This window comes from Dreissena polymorpha, chromosome 3 (assembly GCF_020536995.1).
Source record: "Dreissena polymorpha isolate Duluth1 chromosome 3, UMN_Dpol_1.0, whole genome shotgun sequence".
Classification (NCBI taxonomy): domain Eukaryota; kingdom Metazoa; phylum Mollusca; class Bivalvia; order Myida; family Dreissenidae; genus Dreissena; species Dreissena polymorpha.
The window spans coordinates 135,809,959-135,836,900 of NC_068357.1; the positions used below are offsets into that span (position 1 = coordinate 135,809,959).

The following is a 26,942-nucleotide window of genomic DNA, read 5'->3' on the forward strand; positions in this document are numbered from 1 at the left end:
GGTTTGGTTCGGAAACTGTCTGAAGTCGAACGTATCGTAAGTTTAGGTGAATGTTCAGGGCTGGTTTTAGCAGTCATCGCAACGTTGGATTTTGTTGCAGTTGTCATGTGTGTTGGTATAGACGATTGTGGTTTCGTCGTTGGTGCCTATATACTGATGGGGCTTGGTAGGAGAAAAGAGCTGGACGTTCGCTTAAATCTTTCACTTTGTATCCCGATTGATACGCAGATGCTTTGTTGGATATTTGCAATGTCGATTGAACCGTCGACTTATATGGTGTTGGTTTGTTATGCCAATACCCTCCTGCAGGTCCACGAACGCGAACGGACGTCCCACCGTTATATGATGTCAGCTTTGCCTCGGGTATATATGTAGATATACGTACCGGTATTGTGTCGCATTTTCCGAGCCGTTCCAGCTCACGAAAAACCCATAAGCGTCGATTGTCTGCGGTAACCCATTTTCCATCGCGTTTTACCACCGTTATTGTTGGAATTGAAGATAATTGACATCTACACATTTTATATGATTATTGAACAGATTTTTAATTAGCTTTCTATAAAACTATTAAAATAAAAGTAATTAAAAATGTTAACTAAAACAGTAAAACGTAAAGGATATAAAATAGGACATCTGTATTTCTTAGTCTTAGGTCCGCAGACGTCAGCACGGCTGTGGATACAGTTAAATTCAAGTTCTATAAGCAGTTTAAATCGCACCGTGCCATATTGGTAAACTCTCGTTCATTTTTTATAACATGTCGAGTGAAACTGGTCGTGAAATATGTACGTAATACCTGCAGTTTTGAGCGCTTTTGACCTGTTTGTTTTTCTTTTGCGCTAACTTATCTATGTAAAACAAAATCTTTGAGCAAATGAATATTTTCGAAGCTCATTCTCGTTATGTCAATTTTTTGGACCGCATTTCCAAAAACGATAAATTTGAATAAGTGCTATAAATGCATATATTATCGAAACAAATACATTAACTATAGCAGTACAACGAACATTACTTTCTTTCAAATTTCACTCATATAAAAATAAACGATTGTAGTAATAAACACTTGTGATTTATGAATTATCATACCTTCCTTCACAGACATCACCCAAGGTTTCTCCAATTCTAGTTCTATTGTGTGATGTCCGCTTATCAAAGACAGAATCATGCGAATAAAATATGTATGATGGTTTAAGATCCATTATTTAATTAAATAACAACTTTCCACTACAAGTTAACTCGTCCTAATAGTCACCAAACTTGAATCACAATCTATACAATATTCTCTATTGTGTAACATTCATAGTGAAAATAGATTTTTTGAAAACTCAAATTGACATAAACGTGTAGTCGATTGCTAAAGATTAGGTACTGTTTACAATTTGGCCAAGTGTAAAACTATTAGAAAATTGGGCAATATATAATCTATTAAAGCAAAAATAAGTACACGCGTATATATTATAATTTTGAATGACACATTTCTATATGAAGAAATATTATATTTAAAGTCTAAAGGATCCCCGATAAATAATATGATTCGTGCTAATGATGTACAGTATTTTATTTAGCAGAATGGAAGAAATTTGTCACATAATTCATTTTCTCAAAGTTTCGTAGCCGTATTTTTACGTCATAGCGTATTACATTACGGTAGCGGGCGAAATTGCCACGAGTCAGGTTACTTGTATCATATAAAGCAAGGAAGAAGTGAGGAATGGAACTTAATAGTGTCGACTAAATATAAATTTAACCCTTCAATCCAATTGTTAATCTTCACTATGGATTTTTTTTAAATTACGACAGCTTTGCTTTCACATTAAATATCACTGAACGGATCTATTCATAATTTTCGCAGCACGACTGTTTACATGTAATCAATAATACACGCACCCGATACGTATATGTATTCGTTGGGTTTAATTTTCAGAAAACACGTTCTATATAGATACTATTTACATTATAACAAAGTCTTAGTATAAGGTAAAGTTTACCAAACCAATAAATGATAATGTATATTAAAATAACCGTTTATTACATTTGCAGCAAACTCGTCTTCTAGGTAGAAACCTTGCATTATTTAAACATTCCAGTTGAAACAGTTGTATTTAACATTTTTTTTATAAGTTTCTTGTCATTATATAGATATGATATGAATGTTTAAGAGCGACAGTGCCAATTAAGCAGAAGCTCTGTTTAAGTTACTCGATTGCGAACATAATTTAAGATAAACCTATTTTATATAATAGGGGTGGGGTCACAGTGAATCAGACAACAGCAGCAATTCGATATGCGACGATCAATCAACATGATCTACATAAGAATATGACATTGTGTGGAATTAGCGAAAGATCTTTTAAAAAAAACAACCAACCCGTGTTGGTTCCCGCCTTCCTGCGCCTCAAGGATTGTCAAACTTAAAGTCTTCAAAATAACTCAGTTGTCTACCTTGCGTTTTTTAAAGCACCATGTATGTTTGTGGTCTAAAAAAAACATTAAATGAAAAACACAATTTTGTGGAGTGTAATCTTCTTCTGTCATCTTTTTTTATTCATTAGCGATTGTTTTGCTCAACTATGTTCGGTTGTCTATGAGTAACTCAATTTGTATTTGAACCGCTACTTTTTTCATAAGAACGAAGAAGTCTGGTCTTACTCCATATGTATGATAAAACAAATATAAAACTAAAGAAAACGCTTTTGGAATTTGTATTCAATAAATATGTGTATTAAAGTGACATGAAAACAGTACAATCAATCCCCTGTAACTATAAATAACAACATCACAGATGACGATGTATCACAGACGATCGACAAGAATCTTTAAGTCTGAAATTTGTTGTTTTTTCGCAAATTAATTTGATAAAAACAGTGCAATTTCACTTGATATGGCACGTTTTATTCATTTGTTAGACAGTTCAAATCACCATCCATCACTGTCGCTGTCATAGTTGTCGGAGTTATCACTATGTGTGAAGTTGTCATCCGAATCGTTGTCATCATACCTTGTTGAATTCGGAACAATCTGGTAATGGTCCCTGTTTTCATGTTTCTGGTACCAATCGCCCCCTGGGTATCCACGGATAATGATCGACACCCAGTTGTTTTTCGTAGTACGCTTCGCTTCCGGAATACTTTGCCCGACATTGACCTGTATATTGACACACTTCCCGAGCAATTCGAGCTCCTTAAAGACCCAGAGACGTCGGTTGTCCGTTGTCATCCACTTCCCATCTTGGTTTACTACGGTAATTGCAGGTATTGATTCGATGCTGCACCTGCAAATATATTTCATATTTAATGTGTTCTCGTACAAGAAGAATGTAAATAACAATCATTAGAAAAAAATATGATTTTGAATCGCAGTCATATAATATATCATTATAATGGTTTACGAATACCTGAAATCGTCTTTACACAGTCTCTAACTTCATGTCTTTAAAAACATGTATAACGCTGATAAATATAGGATCTGGCACGAGTTGTAAAGGGCGAGCTTAATAACGAATTTCCTGGACGAGTTTAATAAAATATAGTATGATATGACAACGAGAGTCAGATCTTTTTTATAACATGCTTTTAAATGAGCAAATTAAATAAATATTTACGCAAACATGATGATAAATCCCGAATGTTGTTTACATTTTGTGACGTCATTTGACGTTGCAACGTCATTTCAACAAAATAACAAAATGCGATTGGTCAATAAACGAAAACTAAGCCAATGAAAACGCTTAAAAATGGTGTATTACACATGTGTAATATAAAAAATACGTAATGGTTATATTACATGGGAAACAGGGTATTGCATGTGATAAATAAAAAAATATAGAACACTTTTATTTTTCTAGATAAAAAACCTCCTATGTTTCGTAAAAATAAATTATAAATTTTATGTTTTGCGATACATCACAAAGTTCTTTATTATGACATTGACACTGTTAACATTGTTTACGATGTATTCACGCTAAATATTTGACATGTTAAAGTACAAAAAGGTACATTTTATAAATACTTTCTTATGTATTCCGTTTTCTGGTTATTATCGATGTATACTACATTGTAAAGAAATGTGAGAAATAAATGAGATTTTTTTTATAGAACACCAGTAATTAAGTGATAGTACCAGAAAATAAACGAAAGCAGAATTTTATTTATTAAATTGAAAATACTTTACTGGTGTTCAACAGAGAAGTACCAAATGTACACAATACCTATTTAACTATGCAAATTCGTTATTTCGACACTTCGACACATTTTTGTCCTACAAAACTACCAGTTACCTTGTTGATATTGGCGTAAACGTGTTAGTTATAAATTTAATTGAAGAAATTTTGTAGTTGTTGTCATATTACGATGGTCGTGAAATATGTACGTAATACCTGCAGTTTTGAGCGCTTTTGACCTGTTTGTTTTTCTTTTGCGCTAACTTATCTATGTAAAACAAAATCTTTGAGCAAATGAATATTTTCGAAGCTCATTCTCGTTATGTCAATTTTTTGGACCGCATTTCCAAAAACGATAAATTTGAATAAGTGCTATAAATGCATATATTATCGAAACAAATACATTAACTATAGCAGTACAACGAACATTACTTTCTTTCAAATTTCACTCATATAAAAATAAACGATTGTAGTAATAAACACTTGTGATTTATGAATTATCATACCTTCCTTCACAGACATCACCCAAGGTTTCTCCAATTCTAGTTCTATTGTGTGATGTCCGCTTATCAAAGACAGAATCTTGCGAATAAAATATGTATGATGGTTTAAGATCCATTATTTAATTAAATAACAACTTTCCACTACAAGTTAACTCGTCCTAATAGTCACCAAACTTGAATCACAATCTATACAATATTCTCTATTGTGTAACATTCATAGTGAAAATAGATTTTTTGAAAACTCAAATTGACATAAACGTGTAGTCGATTGCTAAAGATTAGGTACTGTTTACAATTTGGCCAAGTGTAAAACTATTAGAAAATTGGGCAATATATAAACTATTAAAGCAAAAATAAGTACACGCGTATATATTATAATTTTGAATGACACATTTCTATATGAAGAAATATTATATTTAAAGTCTAAAGGATCCCCGATAAATAATATGATTCGTGCTAATGATGTACAGTATTTTATTTAGCAGAATGGAAGAAATTTGTCACATAATTCATTTTCTCAAAGTTTCGTAGCCGTATTTTTACGTCATAGCGTATTACATTACGGTAGCGGGCGAAATTGCCACGAGTCAGGTTACTTGTATCATATAAAGCAAGGAAGAAGTGAGGAATGGAACTTAATAGTGTCGACTAAATATAAATTTAACCCTTCAATCCAATTGTTAATCTTCACTATGGATTTTTTTTAAATTACGACAGCTTTGCTTTCACATTAAATATCACTGAACGGATCTATTCATAATTTTCGCAGCACGACTGTTTACATGTAATCAATAATACACGCACCCGATACGTATATGTATTCGTTGGGTTTAATTTTCAGAAAACACGTTCTATATAGATACTATTTACATTATAACAAAGTCTTAGTATAAGGTAAAGTTTACCAAACCAATAAATGATAATGTATATTAAAATAACCGTTTATTACATTTGCAGCAAACTCGTCTTCTAGGTATGAACCTTGCATTATTTAAACATTCCAGTTGAAACAGTTGTATTTAACATTTTTTTATAAGTTTCTTGTCATTATATAGATATGATATGAATGTTTAAGAGCGACAGTGCCAATTAAGCAGAAGCTCTGTTTAAGTTACTCGATTGCGAACATAATTTAAGATAAACCTATTTTATATAATAGGGGTGGGGTCACAGTGAATCAGACAACAGCAGCAATTCGATATGCGACGATCAATCAACATGATCTACATAAGAATATGACATTGTGTGGAATTAGCGAAAGATCTTTAAAAAAAAACAACCAACCCGTGTTGGTTCCCGCCTTCCTGCGCCTCAAGGATTGTCAAACTTAAAGTCTTCAAAATAACTCAGTTGTCTACCTTGCGTTTTTTAAAGCACCATGTATGTTTGTGGTCTAAAAAAAACATTAAATGAAAAACACAATTTTGTGGAGTGTAATCTTCTTCTGTCATCTTTTTTTATTCATTAGCGATTGTTTTGCTCAACTATGTTCGGTTGTCTATGAGTAACTCAATTTGTATTTGAACCGCTACTTTTTTCATAAGAACGAAGAAGTCTGGTCTTACTCCATATGTATGATAAAACAAATATAAAACTAAAGAAAACGCTTTTGGAATTTGTATTCAATAAATATGTGTATTAAAGTGACATGAAAACAGTACAATCAATCCCCTGTAACTATAAATAACAATATCACAGATGACGATGTATCACAGACGATCGACAAGAATCTTTAAGTCTGAAATTTGTTGTTTTTTCGCAAATTAATTTGATAAAAACAGTGCAATTTCACTTGATATGGCACGTTTTATTCATTTGTTAGACAGTTCAAATCACCATCCATCACTGTCGCTGTCATAGTTGTCGGAGTTATCACTATGTGTGGAGTTGTCATCCGAATCGCTGATATCATAACTTCTTGAATTCGGAACAATCTGGTAATGGTCCCTGTTTTCATGTTTCTGGTACCAATCGCCCCCTGGGTATCCACGGATAATGATCGACACCCCGTTGTTTTTCGTAGTACGCTTCGCTTCCGGAATACTTTGCCCGACATTGACCTGTATATTGACACACTTCCCGAGCAATTCGAGCTCCTTAAAGACCCAGAGACGTCGGTTGTCCGTTGTCATCCACTTCCCATCTTGGTTTACTACGGTAATTGCAGGTATTGATTCGATGCTGCACCTGCAAATATATTTCATATTTAATGTGTTCTCGTACAACAAGAATGTAAATAACAATCATTAGAAAAATATAATGAATTTGAATCGCAGTCGTGAGCCGCGAGCGTTAAACATGAATGGTTACCGACTTCTATCCGCCTGGCGTCTGGCATAGTGATAGGAGTTGGGAGGTACATGGTATACACGCAAAAAGTGTCTCATAAGTCAGATTGACTGGCCCTTTCAATAGGGGTGACACTATAATAAAAAAGACCTTTACCTTTTATATCATTATAATGGTTTACAAATACCTGAAATTGTCTCTACACAGTCTCTAACTTCATGTCTTTAAAAACATGTATAACGCTGATAAATATAGGATCTGGCACGAGTTGTCATATCATACCATATTTTATTAAACTCGTTCAGGAATATCCTGGACGAGTTTAATAAAATATGGTTTGATATGACAACAAGAGTCAGATCTTTTTTATCACAAGCTTTTAAATGAGCAAATTAAATAAATATTTACGCAAACATGATGATAAATCCCGAATGTTGTTTACATTTCGTGACGTCATTTGACGTTGCAACGTCATTTCAACAAAATAACAAAATGCGATTGGTCAATAAACGAAAACTAAGCCAATGAAAACGCTTACAAATGGTGTATTACACATGTGTAATAAAAAAAATACGTAATGGTTATATTACATGGGAAATAGGGTATTGCATGTGATAAATAAAAAATATAGAACACTTTTATTTTTCTAGATAAAAAACCTCCTATGTTTCGTAAAAATAAATTATTAATTTTATGTTTTGCGATAAATCACAAAGTTCTTTATTATGACATTGACACTGTTAACATTGTTTACGATGTATTCACGCATACGCTAAATATTTGACATGTTAAAGTACAAAAAGGTACATTTTATAAATACTTTCTTCTGTATTCCGTTTTCTGGTTATTATCGATGTAAACTACATTGTAAAGAAATGTGAGAAATAAATGAGATTTTTTTTTATAGAACACCAGTAATTAAGTGGTAGTACCAGAAAATAAACGAAAGCAGAATTTTATTTATTAAATTGAAAATACTTTACTGGTGTTCAAAAGAAAAGTACCAAATGTTCACAATACCTATTTAACTGTGCAGATTCGTTATTTCGACACTTCGACACATTTTTGTCCTACAAAACTACCAGTTACCTTGTTGATATAGGCGTAAACGTGTTAGTTATAAATTTCATTGAAGAAATTTTGTAGTTGTTGTCATATTACGATGGTTGAGTAATTTTGAAAACCATATATAACATACCCCGGGTATATTCGTTTGTTTGTTTGCGAGCTAAAAATGTTGACATTGAAATCGTATATTCTCGCCTTGAAGCATACTAAATTTGTGTTTGCAAAAGAAACACCAAGTGGGAATTTTTGAAATGGAAGTTAAAATGTTCTTATTTTATCAGTGCATTTTAGAAAAGCAATTTCCATCCCACAACGTGCACTAAACCTTTAAAAACCACATTATGTTCACATATTAGCTTGAAATAATATAAGCCTATTTTAAATTAAAATGCATGTGATGATACGCAAGTTTAATCTGATAATGAAGTGAATGAAACGATAATTATAAGGTAATTTGAAATACTTCAAAGCTTTGAACGAATACATATAAGTAAGATGCCGAATTGGCATGTATGTAAAATAAGTTATAAAGCATACTTTCCCTCGCATATATCGTCCAGGGTTTCTCCAAGTTTGTGATTAGCATTGCTAGATCTCGAATCGAAGTAAATATTGATCGAATCCTGTGAATACAATATTTCCGACGGTTTGAGTTGCATTTTAAACAACAAAATAGAGACAGCAAATAACACTATTAACCTTAGCAGTGATTTAAATCGTATCTTACACTGGTTAGTTAGCCGTTGTTGGTGAATTCATTTTCAAAAAATAATGCATGCATGTGTAGTGCAAGTATAATACACTTTTTCGTTTTCAGAAAACGAATGCTCCGATAACGTATAAATAGTGCAGGTTTAACCCGAAGTTTTAATTTAAAACGATGCATGTACTTACCAGGTTCGACCTGTTATGCTCTAGTAGCTTCGAATGTAAGTTGGATCTATTTTTCTACATGAGCGTTTGGTAAATACAGTGTCTCTCGTTACGTGTTCTTAGTTAGAACATATGTTAATGTGACAATGCTCTTCAGTCAATCATTTAAGTATTATGTAGTGTGTGCTCTAAAAAGTCTCCAATTAAAAGCAGTCTGCATTGGTGAAATATGAAACGTGCTAAATTTCGTTAATGTTTAACAGAAATTATTGCGTCGAGTTAAGGAACATTTCATTTAAATACGATTGCCATATTCTGGTATTAAATAGATGTTTATTTTATACATATCTTTTTCAAATTTTATTGGTACTGATTTGCGGATTGAATTGATTTTGTGTTTCACTGTGGGTATCTTTGAGTACTCATTAACTGAAAGTGAATAATTGTTTGTTTAGACACATTAACTCTATCAACTCTTATGATATTTTTTATTAAAATTGATAGAATTGATAAATTATTGTTCTTAATTGAGACTGATCACCAACAACATGGCTTTAATTATTCAATCGATTAGATTGCGATTACAAGATGATAGGGCGATTACCACAACTATTCCGCTCGCCGTCGAAATTTTATACTTTTGACAAAAGCTCCGTATCCTTCTGACGAAAAGAAACATGGCGGACGAAGCAAAATCAGGTAAGCGGGTGACAAAATATTTTATTATAAGACACTGCAAAATGATTGCCACTTGCGAAGTTTACCAGTCGTGAAATATTTAGCATGACTTTGAAATAGTGTTTACAAAATGTCGTGTCACGCTCGACACCATTCGTACTTGTGAGAAAAATGTAATAATCAGATAATTGTCGATGTGTCAGACCTGATGTGACAGACTTAAATCATTGTATATATATATATAAAGAACATGCCATACGAACATGTTTGTTTCAATATCTGTTAAAGGCCTAATTTTTTGTTGAAAACATACATCACTTACATAAATATCGATGCACCGCGCAACACTGATTATAAACACCGTATTTATATTCCGTGTCACTGAAATTCGTGGCACCGCCAACTTCTGCACATGGTTTTAAATGATGTGCTAGAACAAGCCATCGCAGAATTTATTTACGATAATCTTCCATTTATCAAAGTTACACGCCCCAGAATTTATATTGAAAATGATGGCATGCTTGCACCAAAAAGGAACCGGGATTGATTGTCTTGCTTTCCAGTACGTGGAGGGCACATGTTTGAGTCTCATGTTTCAATTTATCTATTGTTGTGGTAAAATACAATCATTATTGATAATTATTATTTATTGATTTCAGATTCATAATCCGTATCAATATTAGAAGAAAACTGCTATTTTAAAATAATTTCTTTCTTGATGACCTTGCGTTTTTGGTTTTTCGTTTCTGTGGAGCATTTACAAGATTGTCATGAAAGGCTTGGCGGCACTGATCATTTGGTGTCTCTATGACAGACATCGAACTGGTACATGCCGGTTGACGGTCGCCTGGAGATTTGCTGGTATCATCTTCAGCACCGGGAGGAAAAAGTCTCCTTTTCTTGTTCTTAGGCTTGTTCAAAGATAAATTTGAACGTCTCTTCCTTCGTAAAGAAACTAAGATCAGAATAAAGCAGTGCCAAAAAATCATAAAGATGCGGTGCTTTTACGGACATTGTTCAGCGGTGTTCATATTTCTATAATGTAAGTGTTGAGCGGTGCATACTTGCTAACACGTGTACATGTAAAAATCACAGTTATATCAAAAAAGCATGCCGCAATGTGTTGTAAATTGATTCTTCTTTCATAAAATACCGTTTAACAAAAAAATATTTCATTTAAAGGGTTTAAAATCTGCAAAAATATGATGTATCGCGTCATGAAAGTCACTTCTTTCACGACATGCTCAAACTGTTTTCACTATTTTGAAGTTAATAGCGACTAAATTTTGATGCGGGTAAACGCAATTAGATGTAAAATATATACTTCGTTCGATGGAATATCATTTTATTACCAACTTACCTTCTTTTCTCGGTTTTTTCATTGATTTCTGGACTTGCCAAAAAGTTTGCGGCAATGTTTTTGACAGAAGGATACGGAGCTCTTTGTCAAAAGTATAAAATTTCGACGGTGAGCGGAATAGTTGTGGTAATCGCCCTACCACCGTGGGTTAATCTATTCGCGCGAATAACTTAAACCTTAGTTTAGTTTAAACCTATTTATTTTAGCTCGATTGCATCGAAAGCCTAAGGCTTATATAAACGCTCTCGAGGCCGTTTCCTGGGCCTAGAACCAGTACTTGGTGTCTTTGTGGGAGATCTAAAGAACGCTCACACGGTGGGGATCGAACCCGTGACCTCCCGGTCGCTAGGCGGACACCATATCCATTACACTTAAACCTTGTGGTCTCGTGTAAGGCTGCTCTTAACGACCTTGCTGTTTGTTATATTTTTTTTATTGAGTTCTAAGAATTTAATAGGGATCATTTGCGCGACGTGTTTTCTAGTTCTAAAATTCGTTTCAAAAGTCAAAACGCTGCTTAAATTCATGAACGAATCTGCAAAGATAAGCACAAACTAACGGGGATTTCACACCACTGTACACGTATGGTGTACATGACGGAGTTTTCTATTGTACATCCGAAAAAGTGCATTTGAATAAATCTTTTCTTTCGGTTATTTCTGGTAATACTTATTAAATTATATCCTCGAGTTTGTATTCAACATCGTTTTATCTGTTTTGAAAACTATTCGCATCTACACGCTTACAGTTAAGAAGGGCAATCGAAAGAATCTATGTTTTGACGTAAAGTATGGCACACAACCAGGAGCAAATCTATACAATTAATAATTTACTTTTAATACTTTAATGAAGATCTTTTACTGTTTTCGAATTGGTTTGAAAGTATAAAGCTTCATCGCCATTAAACAAAGTTTCAATCGAATGGGTGAAGTACATATATAACTGGTGGAAAAATATGCCTCGCATGACACATGCGTATATAATTAATGACTTAAAAAAGTAATGGAGGAAGTTCCAACTAAACCCTAGATGCATAGTAAAGATACGATGATATTTTGTGAAAATAGATGATCATCCATCGCACTACAATGTGTCCTTATGCGTCTCCAAACGAAAACAAATTAGTTTAAGGTGGTCGGACACGATTTAGTCTGGTTTCAAAATACACGTATTCAAACTCATCATACTTGTGTACACATGCACAAGAGTATCATGCAAAACCCAAATGACTGTCCATATGTCCATTCCCCCGTCTGTCCATTAATATACAAGTTGTTTCATTGACTTCATGGTTTAATTACTATAAAAGAAACTATCGAACCTCTGTTAGAGTTGTCTCCCGTCAATAATACTATGCGCTTTTATTATTATCCTTCGCCAAAGGCGGAGGGCTATAGTTTTGGCGTTGTCCGTCCGTCCCTCCGTCTTTCCGTCCGTCCGTCCTTCCATCCGTCCGTCGGGCCGGAACTTTTGTGTCCGGAGCCATATCTTGGAAGGGCTATGTCCGATATCATTGAAACTTGGTATGAGTATATATATGGATAAGACGATGATGCACGCCAAATGGCATTGTACACCATCCGTTAATAACAGAGTTATGGCCCTTTGTATATTGAAAAAATGCTTATATCTGTGACAAAGCTCTAGTTTGGCGGGGGATATTAATTCAACGAATTTGCTTGTTATATTAGTTTCTGTGTTTAAAAACAGCCAGTACCATGAGGAAAGATTCAGTATTATATTGAACCTCTCCCTTAGATACGGTAAAACGTATAGGTATCCATCGTCGTATGTGCCTGTGTCAGGATGGCCCTTCCATTAATATAAATAACACCGTTGAGAGGTTTCAAAATGGAAATTGGATTAACATTATGATAATTAAATATGGAACAGTTCTCGTATAAACAAATTAAACATTCTTTGCAGAAGTATACTTCTTATAACGCCGATAAAATTTCCTCATAAAGCTCTCTGGAGTTCTGAACGAAACGCTCATTTTTTCAAACGAAATAGATAAACGCACGAATGCCTGCGTTGTTTTTCACTTGTAAAAATACCGATATGCTTACCATCTTAGGAACATTATGACGACAGTAATGAACATAAGTTAAAAAACAACATCAGCATAACCTGAAAATACGATTTTAATCATTAACAACATATTATTTGCATTCAATGATTTTTCGGCTGCTTTCCAAGTGCAAAAAAATCAACGTTTTTTTTCCTCAAATAATCTGACCATAATTTTCACGAAACCAGCCATTTTTTCAATAAACCCAAATAGTAGGTATGTGAAGTTGGCTGTTAGATTTTAGCTCTTCATCAGCTGTTTAAAATAGAAATGCATAGCTATGCATTGGGTTTGCGTCAGATGTTAAAAAGCAAAACACAGCTATGCTCCAGATCTTCACCAGCTTTTCACGACATAACGAATAGCTATGCATTGGGTATTCGACAGGTTTTCAAATAAAAATGAACAGCTGTTCACCAGGTCTTCGTCAGGTATTCAAATGAAAATTAGTGTATGCCATCAACTTGAGCCGGGCTTTCAAAAATCATAATGCATAGCTATGCACTAGGTGTTTGATATGTTTTGAAATTACATTGAAGAGCTGTTAACCAGTTGTTCACCAGGTATTCAAATACAAAATGGTGATTACCGCCGTCTTTGAGCAGTGTTTTCAAGTAGCGTAACGCATAGCTGTGCACTGGACGTTCGATAGGGTTTAAAATAGTGTTCGATAGGGTTTAAAATAAAATGAAGAGCTCTTCACCAGGTGTTCGCCAGGTATTCAAATAAGAAAATGGTGATTACTGCCGTATTGAGCAGTGCTTTCAAGTAGCTTAATGCATAGCTGTGCACTGGGCGTTCGATAGGGTTTAAAATAAAAATGAAGAGCTCTTCACCGGGTCTTCGCCATGCATTCAAATAAGAAAATGGTTATTACCGCCGTATTGAGCAGTGCTTTTAAGTAGCGTTACGAATAGCTGTGCACTGGGTGTTCAACAGGTTTTGAAATTAAAATGAAGAGCTCTTCCACAGATCTTCGCCAGGTATTCGAATAATGAAATGTCGTTTTCGGCCGTATAGAGACGGACTTTTAAGCATTACGATGCATAGCTATGCACAAGTTGTTCAATACGTTTTTAAATTACAATAAAGAGCTGTTCACCAGGTGTTCGCCAGCTATTCAAATAAGAAAATGGTGATTACCGCCGTAATTGAGCAGTGCTTTCAAGTAGCGTAACGCATAGCTGTGCACTGGGTGTTCGATAGGGTTTAAAATAAAATGAAGAGCTCTTCACCAGGTGTTCGCCAGGTATTCAAATACGAAAATGGTGATCACCACCATATTGAGCAGTGCTTTCAAGTAGCTTAATGCATAACGGTGCACTATGTGTTCGATAGGGTTTAACATTAAATAATAATAATCATATAAACAAACACGCGACATGCCCACTGCGTATGATGCTCAAAGAATAGCTGCTAGAGTGTCTGTATATCACATCCTTACCGCAGAACAGGTTGATTACAGCTTCTGATTGTTTGACTTGTGATAGCTTATTCCCTAGATGTATTTTGTAATTGACTCTCTGCGATTCTTCGCCCCTGAACTACTTGTTAGGTACTATTAGATAGTGCGTAATACTTGAGACCATCTTGGGACTTGTTTCTATTGTGTAGCGCCTAGCACATTTACAATGCTTATTAGTTTAATTTCTCCTGCGAAAAGAGTCAGTAGGCCATGGTTGAGCGGGGGATCGAACCTGCTGCCCCTGGGTTCTACCTCCAGTGTTGTGTTACCACGGATACGACCGAAACAATTAACAAATTAAATTAGCATTACTTATCCAGTTACAGTTGTTCAGTCGATAAACAACTAGTGTGATGCCTACGTGTGTTTTGTTTAGGTGTAGTATATGCTGTTTTCAACAGCATTTCGAGCATACTCAACAGTATTTTAGCTCTTCTCGTCGTAAATTTAAAACTCGTCGGGCATATTTTATATTTGGTTTATGAGTTAAAAAATATTTATCATCCGATTCGACACTGTTTCAAACATTATGCAAGTAAGCATTAATTTGATATGGGGGGATATCGTTAAGGGGATTATTTGCGAAAAACAACAGCTATACAATACAGCGCAAAACATTATACAAAGATAGTTAGTTCATTCATGAAAAGTATAGTTATATGTTCATTCTGATATGTCATAATTCTTGAGTGATATCTTAAACAATCTTGCCCATGTTAAATATAGTGTGTAGTGTATGTAAATAGCTTTGAATGAATCTTACACAAATGTACCGATATTTCTATTTAGCGAATCTTCAAGACATTATTACACAATTTTAATGGTAAAAAAAATATCTTTCTAACAATCAATTTCTTGCATGGGTCGGGAAGGGAACGTTCATATTACTACAGTAAGAAAATTTGGCTACATTGAACTTTGCGAAAGCGGTTAAATGTGTTTTTAATTGTATATAGAATAATTCGAACTATTATACATGGTAACCAAATACGCGTAAGTTGTATTGAAAATCTAAAAGACACTGTTTATGTCGTTTCTATGCGTATTAGTTTTAATTTATATGATCTGACCTGCATGGTACTCGATGAATAAATTATATTGCGATTATAAAATCATAATGGTGCGTTACACTTGTATTGTTGTTTACAGATAACGTTTACAAACAAATGCGTTGTCACTGTGTCATTAATAATTATTGGTATCCCACTTGAGAGAACAAGGATATATTTTAATGCTACGCTACAGGTTGCCAACACATATTAATTGTTGTCAACGCAAAATAAAACCAATCACCACGTTGAAAGTAAAAACAAAATCGCTGAACAAATTCAAATGAAAAAAAACGGTATACAACTAGTAATATTAGACAGCGGCAAATATATTAACAGTGCACTACGACGAAGACACCCAATGACCGAAACTATACGTACTGCAATGTGATCGATACAATAGCCGTTTTCGGAAGACACACATACTGGGCATAACCAGATTTCATAGCGTGGGAAAGAAGAAACAAAACGAAAAACATACCCAAGCATTAATAATTGAGCTGCGCAACAACGCATTAATAATTGTGCTGCGCATCAACGCATTAATAATTGTGCTGCGCAGCAACGCATTCATAATTGTGCTGCGCAACAATGCATTAACAATTGAGCTGCGCAAAAACGCATTAATAATTAAGCTGCGAAATAACGCATTAATAGTAAAGCTGCGCAACAACTCATTAATAATTGAGCTGCGCGACAACGAATTAATAATTATTCTGCGCAACAACGCATTAATAATTGAGCTTCGCAACAACTTGACTCAGCAGAGAAAAACAAACAAATAAGATGACGCAGATGCGCAACCAAATAACACAACCCTTGTATCGTTGTTTATCAGCAAATTAATTATTTATGAGTGAATAATGCGTTTAATTCTTTTTCAATGTTTATTTAGTAGATTACAATTGATATAATATTATAAATACAACACATTATTATCGATTGTACGCTTTGGTTAGTTTATAGCAAATACAAATGATGGATACGGTTTGCATCAATAACATTCTACGGTTTTGTTTTTCAAAAGTATCAACACCTGTCAATAAGTATCTGTTTCCTGTTGTGTAACATTAGATCTTGAAAGACCAATAGGTAATTTATGTTTAAACAGTTTACACATTTATGCAGCTGATACACATACCAGTGTTCATACATTACAATGATTAATTGTCACGTATAAACGAAAAAAACATCATTAAAATTAGTTTGGTATATTAATATTACTCGGAGAACGATACTAAATCCATGTCAAGGCAGTTACAATGCCTTTCAGAATGCGTCTCCTCTTGCGGCTCGCCTTGGGATCATTCTGTGCCGGAGACTGTGGCATAGGTGGCTCAAACGGCAAATAGCCTGGACTAACTGTCGGTACGTTCGGGTAGATGTTAGGACTAACTGTCGGTACGTTCGGGTAGAGGTTAGGACTAACTGTCGGTACGTTCGGGTAGAGGTTATATTGAGGCGGCAAATTTCCCACTGGAGAAGGCACTGTTGTTAGCTGCCATTGCGGGTAGGCTGGAAAAAAGGGACACGCTCGTAAAACTCAGAGAAACAAACCAGTACAGTGTGCTATGTAGCTTTGGGATTTATGTCTACATATGTTGGCCAAATATATCAGGTTTGTTTCAAGGATCGGTTTTTCGCTTATTCAGCGAAACGGGTACATATATGCATTTTATATCATGCAACAGTATACGTAAAGACCGCATTTTCAAAGCTCAATTGTGACATCTTGAAATGTAATCAGCCTGCATGCCAAGTTTGACCTACGTGCTTGTGCGCCCTGTGCAAGGATTGCTACTGTAGCGGCTCTACGCGCAGCCACTCGCCGTTTCCACAGGTAATACACCAGTACACACACACCGATCACGACTGCTGTGCCGACGCCGATGCCAACCCAAGACCCGACTGACAGTGTGTGGGTACAGCAGCTCGCATAGGTCGAGTATGAACTATAGCAGCAGCCATACGTGCAATACGAAGTCTTCAGATAACTCGTGTAGCAGCTGTCTCCCCCATACACGCAGTCTAAATAAAATATATGGACTCACGGTTTTATCTGGAGAACAGCACTGCTATTTAGGACAGGGACAGCATTTAAAATAGCGTCTAAGGGAAATATGAAATTAAGTTATAATTAAGTAAATATTTCAAATGAAATTTAAAGACGAAATATTATACAAAAATGATAATACACTATTAACCATTTTAGCAGCATTTACATGCTTAGGGTCATTTAATTAAATACAGCATTATAACGAAAAAGCTAGAGAAAAGCAATTAATGTTTTAAAGAAATGGTTAATTATTTTTTTCCGAAGGATCTTTATTAATACCAACACAAAGAGATGTGAAATTCAAGACCGTTTTGGGATTCTGAAATAGCCGGCGGTCAGTACTGGCGCAGCTATATATAGTAGCTGACAAGGAATGTCAATGGCGGCAACTGGTACCTAACATATGATGTTTACTGTGAGAATTAAAATAGATATGGACAGGTAGATACATTTAATATGTGCCTTTTGTTTGAAAGCTTGATTTGCCGTATGCATGAAAACTATGCGTCTATTATATTGCGATATTAACGTGAATTGGTAAAAAATGTAAACAATCAAAACCCTGATTTGATAACAGCACGTGTCAGTGAGAGTAAAAGAGAAACATTTCGCCAAAACACAACTTACCTGAACACGATGTCAGCAAAATCACTGTCCCAATCACGTTTAATTTGTTATAAAGCATGGCTTTAAAACGCTGTGCATTTGATTATATGTTTTTTAATTTATTTTATATTAAACCCGTGACTGTGTCTGCAACAAGTTTTAGTTTCGAAATAAATCACTTTATTGACTTAAAGCAAGTAAAATGCTATGTATTACCATATTTCATGTATTTTTCTGTGGTTAGACCCATTCAAAACGAATACAAACTATTTTGTTAACAGAAAGAGGCATTCAAGTGACCGTTGTCACAGACATGCCATTATGTGAGTGTCGATAAATCTAACACAGGAACATCCAAATAATTCACACCTGGAGATAGGGCGGAGAGGAATATGGCCTTCTGTTTGTGGCCTTGTGACTTCAGGTTGGTCCTTCTCCGGAACAAGTACGGTATTTGTTATTTGTTAACAGATGCCTGATCACATTTAGAGTACAGCTTCAATAACGAACACAATAACTTATTGTCAGATTATATTACCGAAAATTGAAATCCTATAATATAATGACCAGTAACAATGTGCACGGGTGTAATTTGTAAATTTCTAGGTGGACGATTTTGATTTAACGTGTTGTGAAACCACATGATAACCTTAAAAACAATTATGTCTGAACATCAACCTTAGTCAGAGTCTGCATAAAACATTAATTTATTTCCACCCCAAAATTCGAAATACTATAAAGTAATCATAACATGTACAGTTCATAACAGGTCATAAAAGAACTAACAACTTTAACATACATTCATTTAAGTCATCGAATATCTGCTAGAACGAACCATGTTCAAATGATATGCACAATTGTTTAAATTGTACAAAAACAAAACAAATAAAACATGTTTATGATTGAAAACATCAGCCGATACAGTGTTGTATGTGAACACTTTATTTATGATTTTAGAATGATGTTTAGTTACCCGTATCAAAAACCTGTTTTAATTGACACAAGCTCAGATCGGATGCAGTATCTTTATAAACAACATTAGACTCGTCGGCAGAAGTATGAAGATGGTGAAGTCAGAATTTCAGGTAAGAAGAAATGGAAAACAACCATGTGGTGTGTCCTCGTGCATTGTTAATAAATGCGGGTTTCATTTCAACAGATGAAAAACGGAGCCGACTTTCAAGGGACATTCGATGCCTATCCTTATGTTTTTATGTTATCATAATAGAGTAGCTATTTTAAGCACGTAATGTGTAAGTGGATACTACAATTTAAGAGACTCGTTCACATAATCGTTTAAATGGCATTAAATATGTCTTCTAACAAATATATAATGTTTTGAATAGTCTTTTTAATAATAATAGCAAGAGAACAATTTGAATTATAATTATTGCCTTCAAAAGGATTCAAACCAGGAACCTCTAGAAGTGGGCAGTGATTTTCAGTGAAATATTAACCTTATGTTTATACGCAACGTATTTTCCAAATAAGCGATAGAAAGCGCTACAAACGCAATTAGTATTAATATTTTCGAATTATATTTACCCACTTATTAACCAATATTTTCAACTTTTTTTAGCCAGTAGTCTTATTGTGCTTGTTTAAGCGTAATGAGTAAATATTAGATTCTATTAATATTATTTTGTCAATCGTCATCTGACCTTACTGTGAAAAAGTATGTTTAACAACGTCTCCTCCGCTGGAATACACCCGGTTTACTTACCACATTCAAACGTTTGTATAGGTTGCTTTACAAACATGTATCCATAATGTCGTATATTAATAGTATTTACTACGTTAAATAGTGAATAATATAGAATGAAGCAATAATGGTCGAGAGCGTAATCCTTCAATAGGCGAACATGATCGAATGTAAAACTCCACCAATGCGACAGATGTTATTTTTTTTGTGCTAACCCTAAACAATGATTATTCCAGGTTGAGTTACAAACTTACTCAAACTGGCTAAATCTCTATACAAACATACTGAAAGACATGCTCTCCGTGAAATACCATGGTCACGATATTTTTGTCAACCTGTGTGAAGGGAATCATTGATGTTCATTAAGAAATAACTGTGTTATTTTAAGATGTGACAAAGCGGCGGAAAACTTGCGTAAGGGCGGGTTACACTAATTAACAACTGGTAGGAGCAATTGTTAATTGTGTTTGCTATTTCTCGAGTTCGTTCTTACATTTTTGGTGACATACCCTTTTTATTGCCTACATGCATTCAGCTGTGAATGCTCGTTCAGAAAATGGATAGTTATGCTGGTTTATTTGCTGAATTCTTACAATTGTAATACAATAATCGTACATATCCGAATAGTTTAATAGTGTACCTGATTCTTAAGTTCTTCTAGAATGCGAATGTGATATTCTCATTTGAAAAAACAATTTTGCTTGTTCCAAACATTATAGTTGTCATTTTACAATTATGTTTACCTTTTTATGCAAGTAACAATTAAAACACCAACATTCTCGGTGGCATAATATTGTAGAATCGCATCAACTAGCCTGCATAATTTAAGTAGTTAAAGAAAAATAGATCAATTGGTCATATTTTAGCCAATTTTTACAAATGACAAAATACACATCAATCCTACTTTAGCCTTTACACAATACGTATTGGATTTACTAACTTTTTTAAATGTATACAGTCTGTGGATCAGGTCCGGTCCACCTTTTGCATTTTCGCTGCAAATTTCACACCTGTGTTAGACCTATGTCTCTATATTTGTGGGATGAAAGAAAATTTTTAAATTCACAATTAAAGTCCTATTTGAAGGAAATCAAGCACGTATAAGTTTGTAAATTTCGCATGTAAACACCGCACTTAACGTATCTAATTCCGATCCAAGTCGAGCAGTTCCGACACGCATATCTATTTATAGATGTGTGCAATCAGTGGTCTTCTTAAAGGGGGTTTTGACTGTCACTTTTGACAGTTTGTGTACAGAGAAGATACATAGGTATTAAGTCATTGTTACAGGATGTGGGGTGCAAATAAAACATGATAAAGTTATAATGGTAGAGTTATATTTCTAACATGTCAACTGCCTGTTGACATACAACTTAAATGATGCGTAGTTTTTCTTAAGTCCGGTCAATAGACACAATAATCCACAAATTAAAATGCAGCATTGAAAGGTTTATAAAACAACAACAGAATACAATTTGTAAAGTTAAAGGGAGATAATACGATTTTTATATGTGTTAAATTGTAATATATTGATAGAAATGTGTTACAATAACACAAAATAGGCATGAACAATTATACATTGAAGAAGAATTTCATAAAATGCAGCAAAGACAAATAGCGCCCCGAGCCGATTGTGACAAAGATATTTCGTTCATATTTCCCTACAATAACCGAAGCATTCGTCTTTTTATTAGGATCAGAGTTAGTGTTTGTGTGTCGTATGAATAGATATCGTTGCAGAAAATTAAAATGATCCGTAAAACTAAATTTAGATTCACATCGTACATGCATGATATACATGCTGTCGAAATCGACTGAACAGACATTTTCGATTTCAGAATTAAATATCTTGCTTATTTCGCATTTTTCGACAAATGTTCTCCTTAACTTTTACTTTAATTTATATTAAAATATCTGTATAATAAGTTTTGTTAACACATTTCATATAAATTCATAAACTTGACAAAATCGTATAATCTCCCTTCATGAAAAAAACAACATGTTCATCATATTATCACATATGTTAAAGAAGAAATAAAGTTTGATGTAAATAATATGAACACAAAAGCACAAAGCACTACCTCTGCATAAGAATACAATGGTGCAAAAATATAATATGAAATAAAGTGTAAATATAATCTTAAAACAGCAGTTCCTCTGAATATGAATTAAATGGTGCAAAAGAGATAATAATATAAAATAGAATGTAAACATAATTCACAGAACAGCAGAACCTCTACATAGAATAAAATGATGCAGATGCACTTAACTCTAACCAGACTCCAGCTTGAATTTTGTAGCAGATGAATTCCCTAAATCCTTGTGACAAAACGAGACATTAATTGCTAGATACAATGCTTTTTAACCTCGTCGAATATCACAAAAGAGCCTACTGCACATCATAAAAGAGCTAACCCGCACACACTAGATAATAAGAAACATGCAAGAGACAATTCTTGAAGCCATGTTGTCATGCCAACCTCTTATGATTCGCTAAAACAGGCGGTGGACCATTTGTGCTGTCCAGAGCCACTTAATCAACGGACAACGTCTTAGAAAACTAACAGAAACAAAACTGTTCTGAGCAACTACTAATAGTTTCATTAGGGATTTATATTCGATAAATATGTTCCCAGACAGCATTAAGTACAGCTCAGGGGTAGTCAAACGAAGAATATTGATGAGATCCATGGCTCATTTAAATAAACACATCATCAGGCTCGGATGCAAAGCAAGCGAAGGAGTCCACAGAACAGATAAGTCAAAATGAGCCCAGTTTGTCATTCCTCGGTCAGTTAATTTATTTACATTCATAGCTGGGGACAATATTGTGAATATATTTAATTACAATATATGCTGTGCATGTTACAGAGAACATCTGCAAAATATGCATGTAATACATGCGTCGAATTTAAGGTAATTTTTATACGGCCCCAGAGTTATGAATCAACCGGTAATGGTCAGCTAGTGCCTTTTATAAAATCCCATTTTTCTTCCATACATGAGAGTGTAAAGTCCTAATGATGACTGTTTCAAATGACATGGTACCACAGAACAACAAAATAAATAGGGAGGCGGAAAACTACAACGGGCGAGGCATGGTCAGGGGTGATAACCCCAAAAAAGGGTTAGGGTAAGGGTTAGGATTAAGGGTCGGGTTAGGGTTAGGGTTGGGTTTAGGCTTACCCCAACCCTAACCCGACCCCTAACACTAACCCAAACCCTAACCCTAACCCTCTACCCCCCCCCCTTGCGCAATACCATACCATGCCTCGCCCGTTGTAGTTTTCCGCCTCCCAAAAAAAATACCTCCAACCTTTCAGCTTTCCAAAAAAAAAACGTGCACGATTTCTAGTTTTGAAGACTCTGTATGCCACTATTGCAACTATGCGCTTGACGACCAAGAGTCAACCCTTTTTTGTTAAGTTGCATTTGTTTGACGAAGATATCATTACTTAACATGACACAACATACAAAAATAAAGTTAAAAAAACAACAAAACACTCTCTTCCTACCAGCCTTAAAATTCCGAAATGTGCCGGAATTGGTCCTGGTTCGAAACTGGTTTACGAACTGTACCAATGTATAATAAATTATACATGCATGTAGTGAAGATAAACCTATATATAAAAGAAACATCTGGTATTGTATCTGTGCTCGTTGTTGCATATGTTTAGTGTTTTGTACTCAACTTTTTTTATTTTTACGAGTAGTAACTGCTCACATATTTAAACTTTTTTTTTAAAATTTTGTCACACTCGCCGTATTGTTTTTTCACTCTGGACTATTTCTTATGCAAAATAATATGTATTGTAAATTGCGAAGGAGAATGTCCTAGTACTTCGCGCACTTGTTGACAATTTAAGAAAGGTTTGAAAATGGAAACATCCCTGTAGTTATATGCTTTTAACAGATTGAATAAGCTTTTTATGTCATCAGTCCAAATTAAAAAAACAACATATCCCGCGCATTAAATATTAGAATAACTGAATTGACTATTGCTCAGTTTGAGTGTCATACTGTATTAATAAGGGCAGAAGGACGGCAACATCATAGAACATTGAACCACATTACATGGACGATGTTCAACTAACAAACGTTCACCTTTAAGATTCACAAAGCGGATGTCACTATTTTTATCTTTAAAATGGAAGAAGATCCAGCAAAACGTTCACCGGCTTATATTCCGGAAACTGACGTTCAATCTTAGTCAACGTATATACACGCAGAACATTCATGGAATCAAGTTGGACGTCTCATCGTCAACGCATCATAATAACTTACTACCGCATGAAAATAAGTTGTATTATCAGATGATGATTGGTATAAAACGTTTGAAGAACTCTAATATTACTACTAGTAATATTCTAATATTACTACTAGTAATATTAGTTGTTTGCTTGCAAATAATGAATAAAGTCGAATGACGATTAACCGCCAAAAATTGAACTGTTTAATCACTTTTGTCAGAGATTGTCAATTTGTAAGAGAGAAACAAATTATACAATATTATTGTTTCAGACGATCCTTCGCTTACCACGATATATTCCATTAATAAATGGATACATTTACAAGGAAAGTATCCTAGGGACATTAATGTTCTGCAAATATATAGACTGGTCACCAGTCACATTTCAAGACTGTTCTTACATACAAACATATATTGCTTACTGATCCAAAACTTGATCAATTTGGCATAGTTTTAAGTTTCTATAAGAATTTTCAGGTTGTCGACCTTCTATAAGATCGATCATTTTAACTTTGTACTAAATAGTTAAACGTCTGTCTCACAGTGTACGAATACAATTGCTCATTGAAACTTTTAAATTGGACATGTAACTTGATAACTTCTTGTGACAATTTTCTAAACTTAAGATAAAAATAATTCTTGAAACATATTTCGACTTTATTCTCTGTTCATGGCACTGTCTTTCTGCATTCCTCTTGAATTGTACCTTCTTATTTCTGAATCACGCTCTTCTTCCTTACTCTTCAGTGAGCACTATAATGCACTAGAAACAATTTACGAGCATTACACTGATCTTAACTTACTTTGATAAATTGACTTAAATTACATTTATTTTACTGACTTTCATTAAAATAATTGTTTTTGAATTTTGATTTTATTTACACAAACACTTATGTGACCGAATTACACTTAGTATCATCGAACTTCGCAAGCATCTTCACTTGTCTACCAGTCCCTATCTCATGTACACGTTTCCTAACCGGATGTCGGATTCTGTACCTCTGGTTCAGACTAAGATGACTCGTTTTCATCAAACTCCAAACTTATATTTAAATCCATATAGGGGATTAACATTAAAAGAGAGGAAACGAATACCGCTCGGACGAACAAACTTAACGATAAGCGAGTCAATGATTTAAATTTAACGCAATACAACGTGCAAGTGTCATTTGCATCAAAAATAACGTGTTATATAAAAACTGTACCACATTAAAACTTTTTCGTGTGTAGGCCAAAATTGATCGCATTTTGGCATCCTAAATACAACATGTTTTCCATGCCTATAGATTCGTTTTAGATCATTTAGTGTTTATTAAAAATGGCATATTGTGTTGACATGGCACGCTGTTAAAATACTGAAAGCATTTAGTCATGTTATCGTGGGTGATTAACAACTGTAAATAAGCAGTATTCACCACCTATACTATGACTTATATAATCAAACTATCATGGAAATAAAGTTATTCTTAACTGTATATTGACAATTAAAAAGGATCGCACCAGCCCGTATTTGCCTTAAAATATTGCCCTGATACTTCAAGGACGTGTTTTAGATGTTGTTATTTATAAAAAGCTTGACATGTTTGAGCAAATAGTTAGTTGCTACAGAAGCTAGTTCTTCCACCGTTCTTCCAGTGTACTGCCAACATAAATCTTTTAGATACAATTTTAACATAAATAACATAAAAAAACGTATTTAACTATAACCCAGTGTTTAGTGTCGAAACTAAATTTATTTAACCGAGTCAAAGACACATGACTGGCTTAATATTTATAAAAATAACTATTTCACATTTCCAGTCGTATTAATGTGAACTCTTGTTATATTACTATACCACAGAGTTTACAAATGCAACGGAAAGGAGACAAGTACGACATAAATCAAACTAACGGATAATGTTCGGATAGCAGTGCAATGTTCAGTTTAGTAATTGTGTAAAACTTAAGACAGCATTTTCAACATTTGTTACTTTTACTTACAGAGTTTCGATCAGAAAAAGATCTAAACAATTATTACCAAATACTATTACCTATATTGATACATTTTTCATATGTACTTATGAGCGATCGAATACTGTCTGAAATAGTTTCCTTTCATTTGCGGTCCTTTTTTGCAAGTGTACAAAAACAAGCCAAATGGTTACGCAGCTTTATTTTAAATTTGATGAGTGAACAGTACCGTAACGGAGAGTATGCGTACTGGGTCATAAATAACAAATAGGGCACTGAGCCGCTAAACACCGTGTATAAATAATTCCAAAGGTATCGGGTTAGAAATTCTTTTCAACCACATACATTTGATTAATATAGATCCAGTTGCTTTAAGTATTAATTATTATAGTCCCGCAAACGCTGTTGTTCTGTTGCCCGGCTGATCGGTCCGACCGGTCAGTCAGTCATGTTATTGGTTGGTTAGAAGGTCAGTCGACAGATATGTTGCGATTTATCTACACATATCGATACAATAGTCTAAGTTTTGGTCGATATGTTTGTAAGAGATGATGGGCCTATTGGTATGTTGTAAGCGATATAAGACAAATCTAAAAAGTGTCGTTCTTCACAAACAAATGTCGATATTGTATGTCAATAGTTATTGGTATAGTATAAAAAATGCATTATAATTTGAATGTCAACATATTTACTTCTAGATCGGAGATTTGATGAATATAATAATTAAGTAAACAGCAAGCAAATAATGAACTTATGCTACATGACAATAATTACAATCTATCTAGCCGGATTATATTTTATTGAACCTGCAATATGCATAGTGGTAGCTTTACAAATATATAATCTTGTAAACAAACTTGTGAT

General features: G+C 34.2%; 2 protein-coding genes across 7 annotated transcripts; both read right to left on the reverse strand.

Annotated features, from left to right (window-relative positions):
• Positions 1-2,686: 2,686 nt before the first annotated feature.
• On the reverse strand, positions 2,687-8,836 carry LOC127871583 (uncharacterized). 6 transcript variants are annotated; one of them, XM_052414654.1, is made up of 2 exons: positions 8,557-8,823; positions 2,687-3,271 (listed from the first exon to the last, which is right to left on the reverse strand). In XM_052414654.1, the coding sequence occupies exons 1-2, from the start codon at positions 8,676-8,678 to the stop codon at positions 2,917-2,919; spliced, it is 477 nt and encodes a 158-aa protein (XP_052270614.1). In that variant the 5' UTR covers positions 8,679-8,823; the 3' UTR covers positions 2,687-2,916. The 6 variants fall into 6 exon arrangements, 5 of the variants coding, with proteins under 5 accessions (XP_052270614.1, XP_052270617.1, XP_052270615.1 ...); XM_052414657.1 differs by lacking the exon at positions 8,557-8,823 and adding an exon at positions 6,973-7,085; XM_052414655.1 differs by lacking the exon at positions 8,557-8,823 and adding an exon at positions 4,666-4,854.
• A 7,889-nt stretch (positions 8,837-16,725) lies between these two features.
• Positions 16,726-18,256, reverse strand: LOC127872617 (uncharacterized). The gene is made up of 3 exons (XM_052415946.1): positions 18,199-18,256; positions 17,286-17,543; positions 16,726-17,030 (listed from the first exon to the last, which is right to left on the reverse strand). Exons 1-3 carry the CDS (start codon positions 18,254-18,256, stop codon positions 16,753-16,755), a joined length of 594 nt encoding a protein of 197 aa, XP_052271906.1. The 3' UTR covers positions 16,726-16,752.
• Positions 18,257-26,942: the final 8,686 nt, after the last annotated feature.